Genomic DNA, 24,904 nt, shown 5'->3' on the forward strand with positions numbered 1-24,904 from the left:
TTTTCGTTTGCGTTCTTTTCGTTTTATTCCTAATTCCAAAAATTTTATTGTCAAACCTTGATATTTTTTGTTTTAAAATCAATTTTAAAATCTGAGCAATTTGACAGAAATAAAACAAACTTCGGTAAAATATTTGAGGAAATAAACTATTTATCGTCAGAAATAAAGTATTTGCTTTTTTTATTATAAAATCACCAAAGGGAATAATTTCCTTAAATCTGTTGTTAAAACGATCACCACGAAATTTACACCAAAATAAAAGAAAGCAAAACCAGTTGTAAGTAGATTGATTGATTAATTTTTGGAACAAATAGCTAATTATTATTGGTCATATTGTATAATATTTAAGTCATATTGTTGATAAATTTATGTGAGTTTCAAGAAAGATATACAGAAAGTACTCTAGGTATTCTGTTGACATTTTAAGTCTACGAATTATAGTCAAATTCCAAATTAACCATTAAAAGATATCAGTGAGGTTTTTAATTCCGTCAAATAATGCTGTATTGAGTGAAATATTTTATTTGAGACAATACCTGAAATATAGGAGACTTGTGGTGATATCAAATTTTAAACACTATTTTTTCAGTTTGTTGAAATTTGCATTATTTTTTCTCGCATGGATATTTACGAGAACAGTTAGCCTAATATAAATAACTCTCAGCTAGAGCAATTCAATGTATGTAACAGGCATAGCCTAATGGAACTTAGAACAAACGAATTTGAAATGCCATCACATCAGACTACAGTGAATTACTACAATTGCCAACTTCAGTATCAAAGATGGTGATTTAAACAACAATTAGCTAATTATTCCTTGTGCCTGACTTCAGATAAAATATCTAAAAATTAAAAAAAAAAAAAAAAAAAAAAAAAAAAAAAAAAAAAAAAAAAGCACGTTCAAAGTTGTAAACATAACATACGAAGAGTGCAAACAAAATTGCCATGCCTTGTTTTGTCTAGAATCGGGAAGAAGAGGAAGGACCGAAGAAACAGAAGAGCACTGCAACTTTGTCGGTGGAATTTTCGCGTTTTGTTTGAAGTGTGATAATGTCCATTCAATATTTTACAAAGATATATATGAAATGTTGGAGGAAGAACTTATGAATACTTTTCCTCTTAGCTCAGAATATAGAGCCAAATGAATTATATATGATGTGAAGGTATTATAAAATAGTAATTTGTAATCATAATTACTTATGGAATAAAAAAAAAAATTCGTGCATTTTGTAATAAGTGCTGATTAGGTTATTAAGTATGGCAAAATATTCGAGAGGTATCTGCTTTTTAAACATGTTTTGCAGACTTCTAAGGAAAAGTTACATAATATTTTGGGAAAGAACACGGAAACTATGCAGGTGGCCTTCTTTCCCACTGGGTAATGAAAAGCAAAGGAAAACTTTACATCACTGCTTCATGCTTAAGAAGGCATGGTTGGGATTTGGTAGGTAGGGGTGTGGAAATTAGTTTAATTTGGGGAGGAGGAAATATCATATGTGGTAAATAAAATATGCAAGTTTTTGACATTATTTTGTAACGATTATAGCAAGTAATATCTAAAAAAGTAGGCTTTCTGAATTCAAATGAGTTTTCAGTCTGATGTTAGGGATTTTGTCATGGGTGCTTTAAGAAAACAAAAAATAAAGGGGAAAAAAAAAAAAAAAAAAAACGACTTGGGCAAATGGGAAAAGTGAAAGCTATTAAAAAAGTTTTCAAACTAGTTCATTTTAAGGATATACTTCTAGACGTAATCAAATATCGTTTAAAGTTGGCTTTGAAGACCATTTGAGTTACTTTAAATCAATGCAGTATTGTAAAAAATTTTAAAGTAATCAAACACTAAGTGATCCCAAATTTATGGCAAAACATTATTAATTATGTAGAGAACTTGTTAATATACAGAATGTTTAAATAATGCAGTTTTCTGGATATAATATATGAATGGAAAACCATAATATGTCTTTTTCCAAAACTCACCCAAGGCAAAAGATGCCAGTGAGTGCATATGGTATTTAACAGATTAAAAAATTTACGCAAGTGCACCAAATCTAAAAGTATATTCATTATACATTTACTCTGCTCTTAATGTATATGTCATATGTTAAGCATGTGTAAAAGTATGTGAAATAAGTTTTATACAATATATAATAGGAAAATTAAAAATTATTTGTTCATGCAGTTATACCTTTTTATTGTGTAAAGAGTTAATATTTATGTAACAAATTTAACAATATGAAAAATTTGGTAAATTTTCAATACAAACTATTGCTTGTTACATTAGGAGGGCAAACAATTAATTAACATATAAGAAATGTTCATAACGTATAAGAAACTATGCTGGGTCAGCCTAATTTTTTAAAATTATAATCTGAACATATGACAAAAATTTTCCCCATCTTTTGTCTAGCATGCTTTTCCCTTTAGTGCATTCTGTTGTTGGGAGAAAACTTAGTAAACAGCTGTGGTGAGTTGTATGGGACTCATGAGAACTAGTTTTGTCGCTCTGTAATTTATCTCTAAATAGTGAAACTTTTTTTTCCCTTGTTTGCCTATTCCAAGAAAAACACTTATCTTGCATGTTATAATCACACTTTGACAAATGATAATATTTCCTTTCTTTAAAATTAGAATCTTGTTTGGTTTTGCAAACTTCTGGAAAAATTTCCTAACACTGTAGTTTGTATTGCTTTCAACATTTACCATTAATATTAAAAAATATGATAAAAACATGAAATGAATCATTTTGAAATATTTGATAAATTATATACTTTTTTAATCACCGATCCTCTGAAAAGAGCAAGAACTAGATGAGATTGGCAAGGATCTGAATGTCAAAATATTGAAAATTGGCTATTTGATTAGATCACTATGAGAAGTATGTTCATGAATGGCTTTTGTGGTATGGAGGAGCACCTTGCATTTTACACTAAAAGATATGTATAAAAGTTTCTTTATCTCCTGAGGGCAGGATTAGCCTAATGAGATTTTTTGTTATTTGGTGCATATTATCTTATCATTTAAATCATTTTGTTTTCTTATGGCCTTTAATGATTTAAATATTATTGTAATGAAATAAAGTTTGTGAAAACATTGACTAAAATAATTAATTACCTAAATTTAACAAAATGCTTTTTAAATACCTAAGCAGATCACAAAACCTTGTGCCACTTAGAATGTTATACTGAATCCTAAGTGTACAATTTTTAAAAGGCCTCATACTGATGATCAAAATCCTCTAGGAATTATTATATCTGTCAGGAACTCTACAGAGTTGCGTAACCACATAAAAGCCCATAATGCGTACATGACAAAAGCCCCTCATTGTGATAATTGCTCATGCAACAAATAACCATACAGATGAAAGTGCATAGATAAAAACCCACACTGGTAAAAGCCTGCATTGATATAAGCCCACATTGATAGAAGTTGACATGAATAAACGGACATTTTTTTTATCAATATAAAATGTATTTATGATTGTTATTATAATAAATAGAATATCTGAGTCTGATTTTAACGTCTCAAAAATAATATCCGTTTATATATTTTATTACTATTTTATTGGAAAACGGGTTTTTCAAGTCAGTAAATAAAAGCATGTATAATTAAGATGAATTAAAAAAAAAAAAAAAAAAAACGTGGGTGGTCACCCACCCAAGTACTGACCCCGAGCTCTGCTGCTGGAAACGGGGGAACCTGTGTGTTGGAAAAAATGGTAAAAATCATAAAAACTGGTGGAATTTCCTCATTTGCTTCTAAGCTGATGATTAATCTTCACTTTCAGCAAATCTCATCAGTGTCATGGCTGCTTTGAACCCGGCAGTAAACTTCTCAGCCGTGGTTCTTGCAGCACAAATCTTCTCTACATGCTGTTCAAAAATCTGCTAATTTTGGGATCTTGAATCCAGTCTATGGCTTCTTTATAATCTTTAGGTGGGGGTTCCAGTTTCCTTCTGTAGATCACTGTATCACTGTAGAGAGGTTTCTTCTGATTTTTACTGCTGTCTTCCTCTGCTTCAATGAGTTTCGGAAAGTCCGCAGGAGTAGGGATCTTAGATGCTGGTTTTGTCTGCTGCTTTTTTGCTTCAAAGCGTTTCTTGTACACGGGGCAACCCTTGTAGGAATTTACATGCGGCAGTGAGCAAAAAATGCACTTTGGTTTTTCATCAGGCTTTAATGGGCATTCCTTACTCCTATGTTGCTGTCCACACTTACAACATCGCTCAGGATTTGAGCAGAGATGCTGCGAATGTCCATACTCTTGACATCTGTAGCACTGGATCACTCGTCTTTTGGGAGCAAACTTCTCAATCTTGACATTAACACTTAGCATGTTTTTAAGTCCATGGATAGCATGTCCTTCCTTCGTTTTCTTCAACTCCAATAGGAATATCGGAAGTTTCTCGATAACATCCCCTCTACGTCTGGTAAACTGCTTAACTTTGCTTATCAGGAATTTCCTTTTCTCCAGGTCTGCCTGTATTGTTTCTTCCTTCATCATCGATGGGAGGCCTTTAAGAACAACCTTAATAGGTTTTTCGCTGAGCCACTGAAAAGTATGAAATGGTATACTTCTTTTCTATAAAATTAGAGTTGCTTTTCTGTAATCATCTATTGACTTTAAATTAACATACAGCAGTTTCATCTTCATATCGGCTTCGAATTCTTCACTGCAGGTATTGATAAGTATTTCATGAATTTTCAACCAATCCACTTCGCTTTGCTGGAAAACTATTGGGGGTGAGTTTCCTCTTTTTCGGCTCCTCCTTCTTCCATACTTTCTACTTCACTTAGCTGCTCAAATCGATTTTCTTTCATAACTTCCATTGGAGTTTCGTTTTCTGTTACTTTCGCAGTTTTCTTAGGAGAAATCCATTCTTGTTCCTTGCTATCTGTTCTGCTTTCAGTTATCTGCTCTGGACAGAATTTTCTCGTGAATGTCTCTACATCCATCTCACCCTTAGTTCTCTCATGAAAGTAATTGCAAATGACGTCAAATCCAAATTCTGCGATCTGGTCCTGGATTTCTTCTTCAGAACATGTCTTGAATCTTGGGATGTCCTCATCTTTTTCCATTGATGAAATTTCTGGTGCCAACTCATTAGTAGCTTTTCCATTCGGTGTTTGACTGTCTCTTTTTTCCTTACCAGGCTTAACATCTTTCTTCTTACTTGGTTATCTGCTTTCCGTATCTGACATAGTTTTCGCCTTTTTCATTTTACTTTTCTTGTCTTTGGCCGTAAGGATGAAATCCTCTTTCTTGAATGGATTAGGTCTTGTTGGATTTGAAAGAACGCTCGCTTCGGTAGTCCTCTTCATCAGAACTATCGAGTGGTGTCCTATAAAAGAACATTTTACTTACCCGAAGGTAACTAATCAATCAAAGGTATAATCACCGACTGCATACGGGACTGGGTTAGTATCTGAAAATCTTAAGCGTAACCACAGCACAACCTACTAGCTTGGAGTCACAGCTCAGAATCGTCGTGTAGGATCTACACTATGTGTGTTACTTCTATTTATTCTGACTGTACATTCATCATACCATTTGTAATATTTTAGATTCTTATTTGCTATTTGATGTGATTTGATAAAAAGTTTTTCTGGAAACTTATAGAGACTAAACTTTTTTTTATCAGTAAATTAATTTTAAATGCTTTATTTTACACCATTTTGGTTTATGAAAAATTTCACAGGAATTTTTACTTTTAATACTAATAAGGAAGATGAAACTTATGTTTTGTCCCCTGTGTTGCAATAAAATTTTATACAGCATACTGTTACACTTGTTGAAAGATACTGCATGATTGGTTGTGATTCATCAACTTTCAATGTTACTGTATGACTGTATTATTTTAATTTTACTGCATTATTTTCATTTATTCTTTAATGGGCATAACCTCTCATGATGAATGATTTTAAAATGTGTTTTAATAGTTTTACCTTTTTATGTATAAATAGTCAATATTTATATGAATATAATATATAATACATTTTGGTTTATTTTGAATTAGGTAAAAGATTTAATGCAGCCATTTATACTTTCGGATGATGTGATTTTTCATATTAAAGATGCCTTTAGTAAGGAAATAATTTCAGGTTTGATGTATCCTGATGATTCATCGATGTCTATTACATTTTTAAAAGACCGCTTTTGTGGTGAAGGTATGCTTCTAATTATTTTTATATTTTTACAACATGCATTTTCTTACATAGGCCTGAATTGCCTACATATGCTATTTATATATTAAATGAGGACTTAAATATTTCAACAAATCGTAAATCAAAATATGAATCTGATTGCTGTAAACTGTTTTTTTAGGGAAGGGGGAGGGCAGGAAAGGTACTTAAGAAATTCTGTTAGTCTGTCATTTTCTTAAAAAATAATATCTGTAAGTGTATTTAAAATTCTGTGCTTTAATTTTTAGTTAGTTAATTCATAATTTTATATTTATACTGTAGTTTTATTTCACTACTATAGTTACTAAATAGAACTAACTAGCTTACTTTCACTACCAGCTTGTTGCTAAAGAATTTATTTTTAAGATTTGCTTTATGCTGCTTTAACTAATCCTGGTGAACAGGCTGGCTGCATGGCAATTTTTGGGATTTCCCCATGTGTAATATGAATTGAGACCTGTTGAAGGTATCTCTCCCTTTAGGCAGATAATCCTTATGTGCTTTGCTTCAATCTAACCTGATCAGACTTTATTATGAGGTAATATGAGAAATAAATGTAAGCTGACTGATTTTTATATGTGACTTTGCCATGGCTCATGAATACCTTAACACAACTTTTTTTAGCATTCCTTCTTACCTGGAAAATCCTGAAAAATTAAATAAAAACTATTCAGAGAAAGCTGGAGAAAATAAAAGAGTTTTTCAAAATGTAGGAAAAAAATCAATTTCAGAATTCAGAATGTTAGTAGTTGATAAAAAAAAATAGTAAACATAAACATCTTAAAAATGCAAATAAAAGGTTATTATAATATTAGCAGAAAATATTTAATTTTTTAAAATTTATTATCATTTTTATCTTCTAAGATTTATTTTGAAACATCAAAGAAGTAAAATTAGTAATTGCAAATGTAATTAGTAATTATCAATGATGTACAGTTTTAAATTTCTTCAGCAGAATAAATAATTTTGTAACTGACTGATATTTATTCTTTAAAACTTTACCTAATTTTTTTTGAATAGTTTAGATGTATATTTCCTACGTATGTATGAATGCAGGTATGTATGTATGCATGCATGCATATACACACATTGCATTGTAATAACTTGGAGAGTCTTTACTGAGTAAATGGAAGGAATACACTTGCAGACAGACTTATCCGTAGATTCAACATTATTTTATTATTTAAAAGCTAATTCTTAAAACACATAATCTGATTGACATCATTATGGGTACAATATGCACCTCATATTTTTGATAACTTAGCTAATCTTCAGACAGTGGAAAATAAAATAAAATAACAATAAAAAAAAGCTGCACATGTGCTAAAAAGAATGAAGCAAGCAGAAAAATTGTTATGCTTTTAGAAGTGTGAGTAATAGAGTTAATGCAGCTAGAACTCACAAATGTAAACCAATGATAATGGTTAAGAGCACCGATCCTAGAGCTCTGAAAGGAGTAAAATCCTTACCTGTGATTTACAGGAATGATAAAAATTCCTGGTTCACCAAACAACTTATGACCAAATGGTTCATGAAACATTCCATTAAAGAGGCTAAAAGGCACACCTTCGTAGGCTACGGAAGATGACAACACGGATACGGATTTGGACAAATCTTTTAGATCATCGAAATCACAGAAATTTAGAAAAGAAGACTGTGACTACGATGATAAAAGAAGACCCTAACAGAGAACTTCTGAAATACATAAAGGAATCAAAACCAAGATGGAAAGCAGAGGCTAAAGCTGCAAAACAGAAAATAAATGAAAAGGAAGGAGAATGGAAATCGCCAAAGAAAGTGGCGAAACCCACCAAAAGCCCAGAACCAATGGATATAACACAGAAAAACAGATTTGAAAATTTGGATCATGAAATTAATGTCGAAGGTGAAGAGGCAAAAATTGAAGAAATAACATCACCCATAGTATTCCAGCAGGCAAAAATTTAATGGATAACGATAGAAAAGGAACTCAGAAAAATCTGCAAGGATGAAATAGAAGCAAATATGAAAGCTGAATCAATTTTCGTGAATGTAAAAACAGTAGATGATTATAAGAATGCCATGAAACTACTTCAACTAAGAGGAATCCCTTTTCATACATTCCAAATGAACAGAGAAAAACCACTCAGAGTCATATTAAAGAATCTCTCAGCTCATATTAAGGAAGAAGCTATTTTTGAAAATCTTGAACGTAGGAAATTTCCTATTAAAAAGGTGAAGCAATTCAGCAGAAATGCAAAATATAATTTTGAAAAACTACCGATCTGGCTGTTGAAACGGAGCAAGAACAAAAATGGATATGCAATTCATTCACTAAACAATATGTTTAGTCTGAACATACTTATTGAGAAACACAATCCGAAAAAGAGATCAATACAGTGTTTCAGATGTCAGGAGTGGGGACACTCCCAGCATTTGTGCACTTACCAAGTCAAGTGCTGCAAATGCGGTGAACAACATCGAAGCAACTCCTGTCCCATGAAAAAAAGAAGAGAAACCAACCTGTATCTTTTGTAAAAAGGATCACGTCTGTAGTTACACAGGGTGCGAAGTTTATCGTAAAAAAATTCGAGAAAAAAAGAACACCCAATAAACCTCCTGCATTTACTTGGAAAAAAGAAGACTTCCCTACACTTACATCAGAAAAAAAGAAATGAAAATCAAAAATCACAAAGACCACCTGCCAGCGATAAGTCGCAGATTCAACCCAGAAAAATCCCGGAAGAAATGTCAGAAGCCATGTCTTAGTTAAAAGATGAAAAGATTCAAGAACTACTCAGTAATATCATCGACCACATCGAAAAAATTAGGAAAGCAAAATTCACAGCAGAAAAACTTGCAGCAGGCTTCAAAGCAGCTATGTTCCTGTTAAAACCGCAGAAGTATAAATATGAACTTCTATGATACTTTCGCAGAAATGATGGAAAAACGAACTTTATCTTATTTTTCAAAAAACACAAAAAATTCCTTCATTGACCACTCATGTAACTGGCCTCGACCAATCAACTTTCGGCACTCAGAGAGGAGGAGCCTATACAGAAGAGAAGAAACGTCTTGCTTGACTTCAAGGCATTTGCCTTCACAACTGTGACTCTCTCGCCTTTGAGCGGGGTGCTAAACGCACCTTTGACTTATTTAACTAAAAACAAGTGGCCTTCGGCCTCACCTGATCTATAGGTAAAAACTCATTTGTAGTTGAGACCTAGAGTTGAAAGGACGATTTTCATTTTCAAATGAGGAGCCTTTGCAAGAAAAAAATATCATTCAGTGGATAATGTATCCAGAATGAGCGAACATATCAGATGACTGTTGGTGAAGTTATTGGCTCTGTTTTGAACTCAGCACAGGAAGAAAATGATTCCAACACTAAACTAATTATTTAAAACAACAGAGCTGTGTCACAGAGGAAGCAATTATGACTTAATATAATTTAAAAAAAAAAAAAAAAAGAACTGTGAAGCCCCTTAACGTTTTAAAACAAACCTTTGTCAGAAGTATGTTTTAAACATGTAAAAAAAAAAAAAAAAAAAAAAAAAAAAATATACTTTATTAATGTCTCTTATTTTCATATGTCTTTATTGTGACCTTAATGTGTAATGGTTTATGACCTTAATGTCATTATGCATTTTTAGTCTAAATATTGATTTATCTTTTCTGCCCTGAAATCCGAAAGTCCTTGCAACCTCTGTTCCCAGCATTGTGGATTTCTGGTCTTCTACTGTACCTGCGAATTAAAGTTTTCAGGTATCGTGAATAAAAAGCGAGTAATTTTTGGAGAAGTGGTAATAAATGAAGATTCCACTGAAGATGTTTGTTTGTGATGGCAATGCTCAAATCATTAATCAAGTAACGGATGGCGAAATTTGTAATATGGTTTTAAATTCAGAAAATATTGTTACCAACAGTGAAGAAAGTGATAAAGAAGTTGTTGAGAATAAAAAAATATCAATTGACAGTTTAGTGGGAATTCTTGACATGGCAATTACAGGCTTGAGCAATGGAACTTACTGAACAAGGAACTATGTCTATCTGCAGAGTTAAAGGGAGAGTATTAGCCGAAAAAACGAAACAAACAACTTGCATTGGGATAAATATTTAATAGAGCAAATGAATAAATACTATCTTTTTTGTAAATTTTGATTCCCTTAAGGTCATAAATGCTGCATTATTTCATTAACCGCTGTTTCATATTTTTAATTTTATAATTTCTACATGTCATTTTAATAGATTTAAACTGATGATCTAATATCTAGAAAAATCCAAAATCGCTGAATTCCCAATGAATCCGGATCTGGGAATTCAGTGATTGGGATCTGTATGTATTTTTAAGTTGCTTCAGAATAATAAGTAAGAGGAATGAAATATTTTTATTTATTGGTGTGTATTTTGCAATAAATGCTAAATAAGTAATGCAAAATAAGTACCAGTATTGTTACTCATGCTTAATTTCATCATGTTTGGTCAGGGAAATTCTTTTGTTTTGGTTATGAAAAATGAGAAAGTCGATAAAATTGACTTTCATACCATCAAACCATTGATGAAAATAAAAATAAAATTGCTAAAAATAAGTATTATAAGAAATTATTATTACAAAATAGTAACACATAATATCAAGATTAAAAAATATATAATTTTGTTAGTTTAATTACGATTGGCCGATTGTAGATTAAATAAGGAATTAAAAAAGTTCAAAGTTTTGATACATTAAAATATTCAACAAATCTTAAGGTATTTATGAATTCTTCAGAAAAAAAAAATGGCTTATTGTTTTCAGTTTCGTTAAATAAAATACTTGTGAATTTATCTATGATTTGTTAGTGATATATCTTTTAAAGTCTTTTATTTATTTTTTTTAATGTTTTAGAAGAAGGAAAATCTGTCTCTTTGTGTATTCATTCTCATCTTTTTACTATAACTTTAATAAAGCTAAAATCTGGAAGAATTTATCAAATAGAGAAAAGAGATTATCCAATTGATACCAATATTTTCAAGAAACCTCACATCAAGGTAATCACAGTATTTTATTTTATACCAAAATTAAATTAAATAGCTAATTCAGCCTTATTTGAGGAAATACCTGAATTATGATGCTAAACCATATTTCCCCTCCCTCGCTTTAGAATTCTTACATGCATATGTCAAAGTTTAATAAAAATGCTTCAAATATAATTTTGTTCCTAAATGCTTTGTGAAATCTGCATAAGTGTTTTTCATAGTCAATAATAACAAAATTAAGTGATACTGAAACTTAATTTTATTTATAGTGCCAAGTTTTTTCCATATCTCATTTCTTTTATTTCATTACAGCAAATAACAAATGCCTTTAATCTTTATATAAATTCAGGTTATGAAAATTAGTATTTTAAAAATTTTATTTAGTTGTTCAATTATATAAGTAATACAGTCAAAAGTCGTTAATTCGGACACCCATAATTCGGAATGATCTATAATCCGGACATCAAAACTAAAAACTTTCTGCGCATGCACCGCGTTGACACATGCGCAGAGGCGTTCACGCGTGCGCGTAAGACCTTTTACGACTGCGCATATGAATGTGCGCAAGTGCAGAATACGTTTTCGCCTGCGCATTTTATGTATAATGGACGTATAAGCTAAATAATTATCTATTTCAGTTAATGTTGATGATTGCGTTGTTCCTTAATTTTCAAATTGCATCCGGCTTATTATTTTTTGCGGACTGTAAGAGCAATTTTATAAAAGTAAGCTTAAACTTTCGATTATATCAAATAGAATTTCCGATATATATTTGTTAATATGTAAAGGATCTAAAGCGAAAGTATGTTTTGAAATCCGAAATCTGTTTATCAATTTCACGCTGCTCGGCGGCGGGCGCGTAATGAATTGGAAGTTGATTTGTCAGCACTATCCTTATCTTCAGTGCAGATGTTTTTATTTTATTTGGCTTATAATTCCTTACCAAATGTAGTATTTCATCTCGATATGCTTCGTCTTTGATATGATTTAAAACAAGTTCCTCGTCATTATAATTTGCTTCCGATAGCGAAGAAAAGTGACAGAGGTTATTGAAAACAAAAAAATTTCGATTGACAAATTAGTCGGTGTTCTTGACACAGCAATTATAGGACTTGAACGGCGGAACTTTGTAACTGAACAAGAAATTATGTCTGTTTAATAGAATTAAAGAGAAAGTATTATCACATGAAACGAAGCAAAACTTAAACAACTTACATTGAAAGAAATGTTTAATAAAGTAAACAAATAAATATTAAGCTTTTTCTTTTTGCAAATTTTGATACCCTTTAGATCATAATTGTTCTTTATTTCATAAATTACGGTTTCATATTTTTAATTTTAGAATTTCTGCATGCCATCTTACGAGATTTAAACTGATGATCTATAATCCGGAAAAATCGATAATCCGGAATCGCCGAAGTCCCGACGAGTCCGGATTAACGACTTTTGACTGTATCTTTATTCTGGTGTAAATTTAGCTTCTTCTTTGTATACTAATTGTTAAATATTTGTTGGTTGTGCATTAGCACTGAAGGCGTAATGAGTACGTTTCCTCAAGCACAGAATTAAAGAATCATAAGTCAAAAGATTAACTACGAAATCTTTATTTTAATAAAATAGGATAATTCTGCTTAACTTAAGCATAACAATAAAGTAATAATCTTCACAGACATTAAAATTGAAGTATTCAAAAGAATAACTTACAGAGAATCATCATCAGTACTAAATATCATCAGGCTTACCTATATTATGCAATAAGAAATATAAACAGGAATATACTTTGCCATCGTACCTGAAAGAGAAGAAAATACTACTGGATTAGACCTTTGGCCAGGTACAAGTAGCTAGGGTGAAAATCAAATATACTGCATTGCACACGAGCTTTACTTTCTCTCGCCAATATATACCTTGGCGCACGTTCGTTTCGTATGCCTTTCGAGTTTCATTATGCAAAATACCTAAATTTATACTAACATTGCCCCTGTTTTGCTAATGAAACTCATACCAATTGTAATTCATTCCTGCAAAACTGAAATTTAGCTTTAGGAATTGGTTTAGTCATAATATCAGCAACCATTTGCTCTGTTGAAAGATAAGCAAGTTTTACTATTCCTTTGTTATTCAAGTCGTGTATATGATGAACTTTTGTATCAATATGTTTAGTGCGTGAACTGAATTTTTCAGATTCTACAAGTCTTATAGTAGACTGATTATCTTCAAATACCTTTATCGGTAGAGTTTGGGGTAGATTGAAATCTTCTGTTAATTTTAATAGCCATAATAGTTCTTGCGTAGCTTGCGATAGTGCAACATATTCAGCTTCTGCTGAGGATAAAGAAACACAAGTTTGTTTTCTTGAAAACCATGAAATACAGTTCCTTCCTAATAAAATAACACTTCCTGATGTAGATTTTCTATCTTCAATATCTTGTCCCCAATCAGCATCTGAATAAACTGTAATATTAGGTTCTTCACTAGACAAAATTTGTAAGGATAGGTTCTTTGTCATGTTTAAGTATCTAATGATTCTTTTAACAGCATTCCAGTCCTTTTGACGTGGATTATTACACTTTCTGCTGAGTATGTGAGTTGAAGCTGTGATATCTGGTCTTGTGATAGACGATATATACAAAAGACTTCCAATAGTTTTGCGAAATTTATCATTTGAAGTTAGGAGATTTTCTTCCTTGTTTAGGTTATAATAGTTCGTTTCCATTGGTGTGCTAGCGTGTTTCGCTTCTTCAAGTTGAAATTGCTTGACAAGTTGATTTATTTTATTTTTCTGTGATAAGAGATAACTTCCATCTTCCTTGCGATTTATTTCCATGCCTAAGAAATATTTAGCTTCACCAAGATGCGTTATTTCGTAACGTTTCTTTAAATCATTAATTGTTTGAAGAATTAGTCCTTCTTCTGTAGAACTTATTAGGATGTCATCAACATACACTATTAAGTTAATTCTTTTATCACGAACCACTTTTGTGAAAAGACACGGATCTGCTTTGCTTTGATTGAACCTCAGATTCTTCAGCGTATTTTCAATTTCTGCATTCCAGCACCTAGCTGCTTGTTTGAGACCATAAATCGACTTCTGTAATTTACAAACTTTATGTCTTTCTTCCGGAACCACGAATCCTTCTGGTTGTTCCATATATATTTCTTCATTTAAGTTGCCGTACAAAAAAGCTGTTTTAACATCTAGTTGATGTACCTTGGCATTATTATACGCTGCCCATGCTAAGAAAACTCTTATCGTAGTGTGTTTCACTACTGGTGAGAAAGTTTCATCATAATCACTGCCGTATTTTTGAGTAAATCCTTTGGCTACTAAGTGTGCTTTGTATTTTATATTTTTACCAGTTTCATCATATTTTGTCTTAAACACCCATTTGCTGCCTACTGCATGTTTTCCTGGTGATAATTCTGTAAGTTTATAGGTTTCATTTTCTTTTAGAGAATGTATTTCTTCTTGCATAGCCTTGATCCAAGCTTCTTGTTCACGTTTTGGTAAGTTTAGAATTTCTTCAAAGCTTTCTGGATCTTTAATTTTAAGTAAGATTGATTCTTCGTCTTCTGCTTTATAAGAGAATCTTTCCGGTAGGACCCCTTTGGTTGATCTGCTAGAAACCCTTCTTTCTACATTTTCTTCACATTTAATTAACTCTTCGGAACTTTTTGAATCTTCTGTAAAATCATCGCCAAGAGATGTTTCTTCATTATTTTCTTCATCATCTTGCGAGTTATTGAAGTGAAATAATTCTAAATCTTCAGCATTATTTTCTGCAAGTTTGTCAGGTGAAGACGCGTTTTCTGAAAATTTAACAGTTCTACTTACTATTATTTTTCTTCCACCTACATAAATCCTGTATCCCTTACTTCGTAAAACGTATCCTATGAATATTCCTTCTTCGGCTCTGTTGTCGAATTTACGCCTTTTTTGTTTGTTCACGTAATAAAATGCTTTACAGCCAAATACTTGTAAGTGACTTAAGTTTGGTTTTCTACCATTCCACAATTCATATGGTGTTCTATCTGTGGCTTTAGTTGGTAACCTATTTTGAAGATATGCAGCAGTAGCTGCTGCTTCAGCCCAGAATTCTTTCGGTAATTTAGAGTTTATTAGCATAGCTTTAGTCATTTCTATTAAAGAGCGATTTTTCCTTTCTGCGACGCCGTTCTGTGCCGGACAATAAGGAACCGAAGTTTGGTGAAAAATGCCGAGTTTCTTTAAATAATTTTCAGTACTTTCGTTACAGTATTCTGTACCGTTGTCGGATCTGAGAACCTTTATTTTCTTTCTAAATTTATTTGTTGTCGATGCAACATACTGTTTAAGTTTCTCGAATACTTCATCTTTTGAAGTAATAAAATAAATTTGAGTATAACGCGAATAGTCATCAATGAAAGTTACGAAATATCTTTTCCCTCCTAAGCTGTTGACTTCAATTGGCCCACACACATTTGTGTGCACTAAATCCAGTGGATTTTTAGATCTAAAACTAGTTTTGGGATAAGGTGTTTCAGTTAGTTTCGCTTTTACACAAGTAGAACATTCCACACTATGAGTGCATTTGCCAAGTTTAATGCCGTCTGCCAAATCATTTTTCTCAAGTGTTTTTATGGCATCTATATTTCTGTGGCCTAATCTTTGATGCCATTTTAGTATACAGTTCGTATTTGAACATGAAACATTATTAGCTAAGTATGCTTTCTCATCAGTTGGGTTTACGATCAATTTATATAAACCTTGCTGAGCGTTGCCGTCGGCTACGAGTATATTGTTACGCTTTATGTAACACTTATTACTATCAAATGTAACAATGCAACCTTTATTGGTAACAGATTGAACAGAAAGTAAATTACTATCTAAACCTGGTACATACAATACATTTTCCAATTTTATTTGTGTAACCTGACCCTTTAAGTTTTGAATTTTAAAATAGCCTTCATCAATACCATAAGAATTTAATTTAGCACCATTGGCTACAGTTACTATTTGTTTATTATAGTCATTTAACCTGAGAGAAGAAATTCTTATCACTAGTCATATGAGTTGAGGCTCCTGAGTCGATAACCCATTCTTGCGTTTGCGTGTTTTCATGTTTATTTTCCACTTTTAGAACTTGATTAAACTGAATCTGTGTATTTTCAGTTTCAATACTTTTAAAATACCTATTTTCTTTAAGTTTTGTTATGTTTTCTACACTTTGCGTATTTGCTATTTGGCATGCATTACTTTTATAATTTTGAGAATAATTTCTTATTTTAATATTATTTACATCTGTTTTCGGGGAAGTTCTAGCGTTGCGTTTTAAATGAAAACAGTCATTTATCATATGGTTATTTCTCTTACAATAAGTACAAAATTGTGTAACATACTTTGGTTTATTTTCGCTTTTACTTTTTAAAGCAACTGAATCGTACTTTTGAACTTTCTTAGTTTCCACACGTCTACAATACTCATCTATTAGTTTGTTTTTAACATATTCTAGCGACAATTCAGCTTCCGATTTACTTTCTATTGCAGTTATTAAGGAGTCGTATGAATTTGGTAAAGAACATGATAGTATTGCTGTTAAGTTATTTTCTTTAATTTCTTCACCTATACTATGCAGCTTTTCAGCCAACTCTAGTACTCCTTTGATATGTTCCTGCATTTTAGAACTTTCATTATATCTAATGGAATATAGTTTTCTAAGAAGAAATAACTTATTTGTTAAATTTACACGTTCATGGACACATTTTAACCTCTGCCAAACTTCTTTTGCAGATTTACTATGTAAAACATGGATAATTTGCGAATCCGAAATGTTTAGACATATTAAAGCTTTAGCTTTACGATCATTCTTTAACCAAATATCAGTATCAGTTTCCGGTTTTTCTTCGAATACAACATCATCTACACCTTCTTTTATTAGAAGTTGTTTTATTTTAAATTTCCATACTGAATAATTTTCATCTGTTAATTTTTCTATACAAATTGATTCTTTTAGAATAGACATCATTATTTGTTACAATTATTCTTTTAAACTTTGTAACTAGTTTTTTTTTTTCAACAAAGAGTTTTAACACTTTATGCCCCTGGAATCTTACAACATTACAAAATTTCAATTTCTCAGTCTCGTAATCATTTGTTGGTTGTGCATTAGCACTGAAGGCGTAATGAGTACGTTTCCTCAAGCACAGAATTAAAGAATCATAAGTCAAAAGATTAACTACAAAATCTTTATTTTAATAAAATAGGATAATTCTGCTTAACTTAAGCATAACAATAAAGTAATAATCTTCACAGACGTTAAAATCGAAGTATTCAAAAGAATAACTTACAGAGAATCATCATCAGTACTAAATATCATCAGGCTTACCTATATTATGCAATAAGAAATATAAACAGGAATATACTTTGCCATCGTACCTGAAAGAGAAGAAAATACTACTGGATTAGACCTTTGGCCAGGTACAAGTAGCTAGGGTGAAAATCAAATATACTTACTGCATTGCACACGAGCTTTACTTTCTCTCGCCAATATATACCTTGGCGCACGTTCGTTTCGTATGCCTTTCGAGTTTCATTATGCAAAATACCTAAATTTATGCCAACAATATTTAATTTATATAATATTTTGTAAAACTTTAATATAATCATTATTGGATATTTATGCTATAGAGTTTCCTTGTTCTTTTTGGTTGCAAACAGCTTGGACTCTACATAGAAGACAAAGGAGCGAAAACTTGCTATGTCTTTTGAGAATAAATACTAATTCCACGGTACCATATTACTATCTAAATTTTTTGTCTACATTTCAGACTTTAAGCCTGGAATGTCTCCAAAAAAGCGATTTTCGCACATGCAAAAACCATGCTTTGAACACACAATTTAAGCTAAATATCCGAAACAAAAACAAAAAATTTAGATAGCAAAAACGTAAAGTTTCTAACCAAAGATATTTGACAAGAATCCATGTACCAGTGATATATCACAATATAGGCAGCGAAGGAATCTACGAACTATGCACACCTCACTTTAATAAATTAACATAACAACAACAAATTTCAAAGGATACCATGGGCACAGCATTCTGTTTCAACTTAGAAAAACATCTACGAATTGCACAATCTAGGATTGTGTGATTGCACACAAATCAACAAAATAAACTAAAATAATTAAAATTACAAATAATTTAAAAAACAACAATACCAACAGAAATTCATAGTAAAAAAACAATGAACATAACATTCAACAAAATAAAAGCAATAAAATAAAATGCACTTACTGTAATGAATGTTCCTTCGGACAGAAGAACGTAGCTTTAACATGCTGCCACATACTCTCTATGTCATTATATGACAGTCAGACTCTCTATCCACAAAATTCATACTATGGTTCATAAGTAAATGTTCAAAACCTTCTTTTCCTAAATCCTTGTAAGATTTCCAGCCATCTGAAAAAATTGTTGTACAAGGTTCAATCCACCCTTTAATACACTACATCACCATTTCTTTTTTCTATCATGCACAGTCACTAAAAATAATCTCCCAGACTCTCTTGCAACCACATCTCTCATTGCAACATAGGCCATTTCAAAACACGCACAATGCGAACCATCGAGCAATTAAACCACTCCAGCAAAAGACTTTATGTCAAAAGGCTTGCCATACAACATGCAATCAGGCTGAAAACCAGCACAGAACACATATCGCCACATTTGGTGATCTTAGGACGCATATAAGAGCAGAGCCGAAACTAAATTAAAACAGATGCACATGCTTGCTGCTCACAAATCACGACCACTTGTGGCTAACATAAATAAGAATGTAACAAATCACTAATAATTTAAGATATCTAATGATTGGCTCCTTAGCTGAAGTAAACATTAAATCAGCTGCACACAGCAAAGGCAAGCTGAGAAGTATCGGCATAAATTGAAAGGTGTCTAACACCGAACAGAGAGCTTATTTCAAACAAGCAGCATAAACTCTGAACTAAGTCCGCTACTACTTTTTTGTACTCTCGAAACGCAGCTTAAATACTGCTTGTGAAAGACATTTAGATTTGCATCCATATCATAACACATTTACATTCTGACAGGAAACTGAAATCAAAAGGAAAAGGAAAGTTAAACTAAAAATAATTGGTTAGAATAACATAAGTTCTTACAATGCATTATCTCATCCACCATAAAACTGTCACTTAGCAGCATGATTTAGAGCCAGATGTGGAAAAGCATGATATCATAACATCTGTGCTTTAATTTTACATAGGCCCACCAGCAGGAAGTGATAAAATTACTGAACACTGGTAGTTCTGACCCGAGTTCAATTTCAGGTGAACAGGCTGGCTGCATGGACATTTTCATGATTTTCTCCCATGTGTAATGTTTATACAAGCCAGTTGCCCTTAGAAAGCCTTCCACGAAGCATCCCTTCACTTATGCAGATAGCCCTAGTGCAGCAGTTCTCAACCTTTTGACTAATGCGTACCATGTAAACAAAAATTGAAAAACTTTAGTACCACCACATTTTACAATGATTGTTTTTCAATTTCTCAATAGAAATATTAGGAAAAACGATATTTTGCCATTTGCACAACCTATTGGTTATTTGTGTTAAATATGCACACATAAAAAATATTATATTGTAGGGATTTATATTTAAACTAACAAGTCAAAGTTTAATTTTAAACTTTCCTGTAAGCCTTCATTCCCCTGATTGTCAATGCCAAAATATTAAATTTGGTAGCATGCATGAAGGAATGCAAATTCTACATTGTGAAGAACGTGAGTTTCTACTCTCGGAGTTATTGCTGGTTTATCTGGCTTAACGGCATTTACCTTGCTGCTACTAATTTCAATGCATGAATTTCAATGCAAGAAACAGGAATATCTGAGCCCTGTAGCTTAGTTCTACTACTTGTGCATATCTCTGAATTTTTAGTTTAGTTCTGTGATTTCAGTTACCATCCAAGGAAGGTGTAGTGTGTTAGCATCGAGTTGACTAATTGTAAATTTTAAAGAGTTAATAAAGGGTACTTTTAATCCTTCTCATCTGCAGTTACTATACATACAGTTGGCACTTAGAAGTTAGATTAGTAGACCTTACAAGATTAAAAGTTAGTTTCCATTTTAATTATTAAAATTTGAGTTATAATACTTTGCTTAAAAATTTTAGTGTGAAATTCGGCCCTGTTTAAGAGAGATCAATTTCTTTATGGTCTTATTTCACTTAGTTTCAGCTGTAAATTAGAATCCATTTAATTTTTGTTCTGTGTTTATTTTTCAAATATAACATGGAATAAAATCCTTGTTCACACAAATAGGTTGCGTAAAAATGCAACAAAAATTTAATAACTCTATTTGAAATGCCTTTAAATTCTCTTTTTCAGTTCAGCCAAAAGTTAATGAGTGTGTTATTTTTCAAATTTTCTGTTAGAGTTCGATCAAAGGAAATATCTTTCAATTGTTCTTTTTCTTCATGAGATAAAATTTCAGGTACACTGAAAAAAAAAATGGGACAGTTCTATACCTCCCGCTCTATTGGGCCAATTTATGAAATTCAAATTGAGTTTTTTATATCTCAAAAGCGGGACTTAGAATATGTATTAGACTTATATATAGCACTGTTCTAATGCAGGCATTTTGACATAAAATCGGACTTTTTCTGAAATGACATGACAATTTTTTTGCATATTTCAATTCTACAACTCAAATATGCCAAACTACCAAGTTTTGTAAAACTTGCATGAGTAGTTTTTAAAAAATTAGCTCTCAACATTAATTGAGTTTGGTATATATTTATTAATCTCTTTTTTTTTATTAAGCTTATTTTATTCTTCCTTTCAGATTTCAAAATCCAGGTTCATTCCAAATAAAGTTCACATATTTTTTTATGATTTATTTTTAAATAATTTTTATAAATTTTTCGAAAAAAAATTTTGTATTATAATCTATAAAATTTTTACCCCAATGAAAAAGGTAGGAATAAGGTGCCTTTTTTTCCGCCCTGTCATAATGGAAGTATTTCAGAAAAAGTCTGATTTTGTGTCAAAATACCTATGTTAGAACAATGCTATGTAGAAATCTAATATATATCCTAAGTCGCACTTTCGAGACATGAAAAACCCAATTTGAATTTTATCAATCAGCCCAGTAGAATGGGAGATATAGAATTGTTCCATTCCCCCCCCCCACAGTGTACATTAGAAAAAATTGAACTCTAATCCAATTTTCTTTTTCATAATCCTTGGGGGAAATATATATTAGAATTATTTATCAATGAAAAACAATGATTTTTAATGTCGAATGCTATTTCTTTTCTTTCTATTTTCAAATTATTTTCTTTTAGAAAACTTTCTAAAAGTGGTAAAAAGCTTAAAATATCATTATCCAATTCTTTGATTATTAGCTTGAGTTTTTTTTATCATTGCATTTATTTTATCGCTAATGCTAAACAAATTAGCACTTAGTTCTTCTAATCCTAAATTTAATTAATTTAACTTTTCAAAAATATCAGCTAAATATGTTAAATGTGCCAACCATAATTCACTAAATAAACACTTTTGCAATTCAGATTGTGAATCACAGAGGAAAATCTGAATTTCTGATCAAAGTTCAAAAAGATGACTTAAAACTTTGTCTCTGGATAACCACCTTACTTCGGAATGTAGCAAAAGCATTTCATGTTCACTGCCCGTCTCTTGGCATAAAATCGTAAATATTCTTGAGTTTAAACTCGGCTTTTAATAAAATTAACGATTTTCACAGTTTGTTTGAAAATGATTTTTGGGTTTTCAGGAATTGTTTTGACTACTAAAGCTTCACAATGAATGGAGCAGTAAGTAAATTTAGTTTCAGGTGCGTTCTTTTTTATTTGAGAAATAACACCAGAATATTTTCCTGTTAAAGCCTGAGCTCCATCACTGCATACGGCAATGCACTTATTCCAACGAATATCATTTTTAGACTTAAAATTGTCAATTACTTTGAAAATTTCATTTGCAATTGCTCTGTCATGAAGAGATTTATAAAACATATACCATTCGCCATTCGTTTATTTTTCTTTGAAACGTATGTGAACTAATAATTGAGCAAATTTCATTACATCAGTATTTTCATCCAATTACAATACAAAATACTCACTATGTTTTATTTTTTGAATTAGTATCTCTTTTATGAAATTTGCCATTTCTTGAATTCGTCAACCTACTGTATCATTTGATAACGGGATATTATTTAGTTCATTAACTGCTTGTTTGTTGAATAATGTTAAAACAATATCTTTATCTGCTGGTAATATAAGGTTTTCTTCAATAGCGTGAGCTTGCCCAGTCTTGGCAATTCTTAGGCTTACTAGGTAACTAGCTTTGAAAGCTTTTTCACTTGAAGTAACAAAACCTTTCATTGCTTGTTTACTATTTTTGAACTCCGATAATTTTCTCTTAAAATATTCTTCAGATTTATCCTTTAAATTGGCATGCTTAGATTCAAGATCTCTTTTAAGAAACAATGGTGTCAGGTTAATAGTTCATTGGAAACAACGCACTGAGGTTGAACATCCATTTCATCTCCATTCCAAGTAAACCTGGATGATAACTAACTTTCATTATATTTTTTACAAATAATTTTTTTCCCCCAGTATTCTTAGTGCTAGTAGATTGTACTGGATCCATCACCTGTGAATCGTCAATATTTCACTTAGTCAATCCTAACCATTTTTCTGTTTTAAAAATCTAGGTTTGTTTTATTATTTTTTCACAAATATTTAATTGCACAGTATATGAGTTCTTCAGAAACAGATGATAATATTCTCAAATTGCATAGAAAAGTAAGGAATAGAAAGAACAAGAAGACGCTATACCTGCTATTAAAGGCAGCAGATAGAAGTAAAAAAAAAAAAAAAAAAAAGGTTCCCAGAAAGGGTGACAGCATAAAATGCAGACATGCTAACTAATCAGTCATCTCTAGAAGAATTAACAATATACTATTATCTTTTTATTGAAACTTATTTTTATTTTCTATTAAATACAACATCTATTTCTATTACTCCTTTTAAAAACATCATTTATGACAAATTTTGTTATGTCTATGGCTCTAAGGATATTTGCAAAAATAAAAATGGATTATTTTGCTGAAGTCTATGAGCAGCTATTGACTTTGAACAAAGCTCAGATTGCATAAATTTGAGTGTTAGAGAAAAAAACTTAAACAGGATGTTGGGGTATTCAGTTTTTCAATTTTATATGAGGACATTTAAAAAAGTAAAGATACAATGGCTCGCATTCCTTAAAAAAAAATTTATTTAGAAAATGTCAGTTGCATCTTATTAACTGGATTATTTATTATTTTTCGACATAATCACCCCCGTTATCCAAACATTTGATAAGTCAGTACACAAGCTTTTGTATCCCACAGTCATAGAAGGTTGCTGCCTGTTGGAACCCAGCATGCACACAATTTCCTGTACCCTACTTGACAGTCACAACTTCATAGAGAGTTGTCATTGACACTTCCGGTATGATCTGATGCAATTCTTTCGATTTGAGACATCTATTTGCACGAATTGCTTCTTCTGTTTTCTGAAGAAGGGCATCAGAGATCACAGATGGCTGACCTGTTCTTTGTTTGTCATGAACATTGGTCCTACCTTCAGAGAAATGACGACACCATTTCGTTACATTTTGTCAATTCATAATGTTCCCATAAACAGAAACAATTTCTTTGTGAATATCCGCTGGTCGCTGACCTTTTGCATGAAGAAAACGTATGACGGAACGCACTTCGCGTTTGGCGGGATTCTGAATCGGCGCAGCCAATTTAAACACAACCTACTCCAACCAAAATCAACGTTGAAATGCCGAATGACCATGAGGAGAAAGCTAACGGTTCAAGGTTAACACCTGTGTTGCCAACTTGCTCACCAAAACTTTTCTTTTCCTCTGGCGTACAGTGTATCTTTACTTTTCGAAATGCCCTCGTAGTTAAAAATAGTTTGCATATATACTATTTGCATACTACCTATTTTACTCTTGCGTACCACCAACTGAGAATTGCTGCCTAAGTGTGTTTTATCATAATCAACTAAATCAAACCAATTTGTTTTACATAATCATGGTTAAACCATAGTGATGCAGTGTGAGAAACTGTAATGAGAATATCCATTCAAAAGTAAGATTGTTTAAGGGCTGCAGAGCTGCATTTATGGCTGAACTCTGGTTCATTTACCACTGGTTGAGAGAATTAACATCTGTTGGATGGAGAAACGAACAGCTGGTTATGACCAACAACACAGTGATAGATTGAAATAATTATTTGCAGAAAGTTTTTACTGACAGCATTTTAAATAAAGCTTACTAATAAAAATCAAACGGCCTAACAAAATAATGGAAATTGACAAAAGTTTTTTTGTGAAGCGGAAAAATAAAGTAGTTCGAAAACTTCCATAGCAATAGCTATTTGGCGAGTTTTACAGAGAGACTGAGGAATATTTTATTGTAAGAGGTGCAGTTAGAAGTTTGGCTCAGAATTCTGCTGGAATCTCTGATGCAACTTTGGCAGGGTCTTCGTCAACTTTTATGGTTAAGTGGTGGCCAACTTTCACATTTGACAGTATAGTACGAGTACATAAGTACCCAATATTGTAATCGGTATGTGTTCAACCATTTTGAAAGCTTTGCTTTTAAAACTGAAAACCTGATTTGCTTTGACATTTGATTATTATGTTTATATTCTGAACT

At 31.7% G+C, this 24,904-nt stretch overlaps 1 protein-coding gene across 1 annotated transcript in view; it reads left to right on the plus strand.

Moving 5' to 3' along the window:
* The first annotated feature begins 734 nt into the window (after window positions 1-734).
* Window positions 735-24,904, plus strand: part of LOC118192777 (uncharacterized) — a 152,918-nt gene continuing 128,748 nt past the window's right edge. The window contains exons 1-3 of the mRNA XM_085806914.1: window positions 735-1,163; window positions 6,015-6,165; window positions 11,045-11,187. Coding sequence (XP_085663040.1) covers window positions 6,027-6,165; window positions 11,045-11,187 — 282 coding nt within the window. The 5' untranslated portion in view covers window positions 735-1,163; window positions 6,015-6,026. The remainder of the gene's footprint in view (window positions 1,164-6,014; window positions 6,166-11,044; window positions 11,188-24,904) is intronic.

Source organism: Stegodyphus dumicola, chromosome 12, assembly GCF_044657685.1.
Source record: "Stegodyphus dumicola isolate Sdum_Otavi_A_Nest chromosome 12, ASM4465768v1".
Lineage (NCBI taxonomy): Eukaryota > Metazoa > Arthropoda > Arachnida > Araneae > Eresidae > Stegodyphus > Stegodyphus dumicola.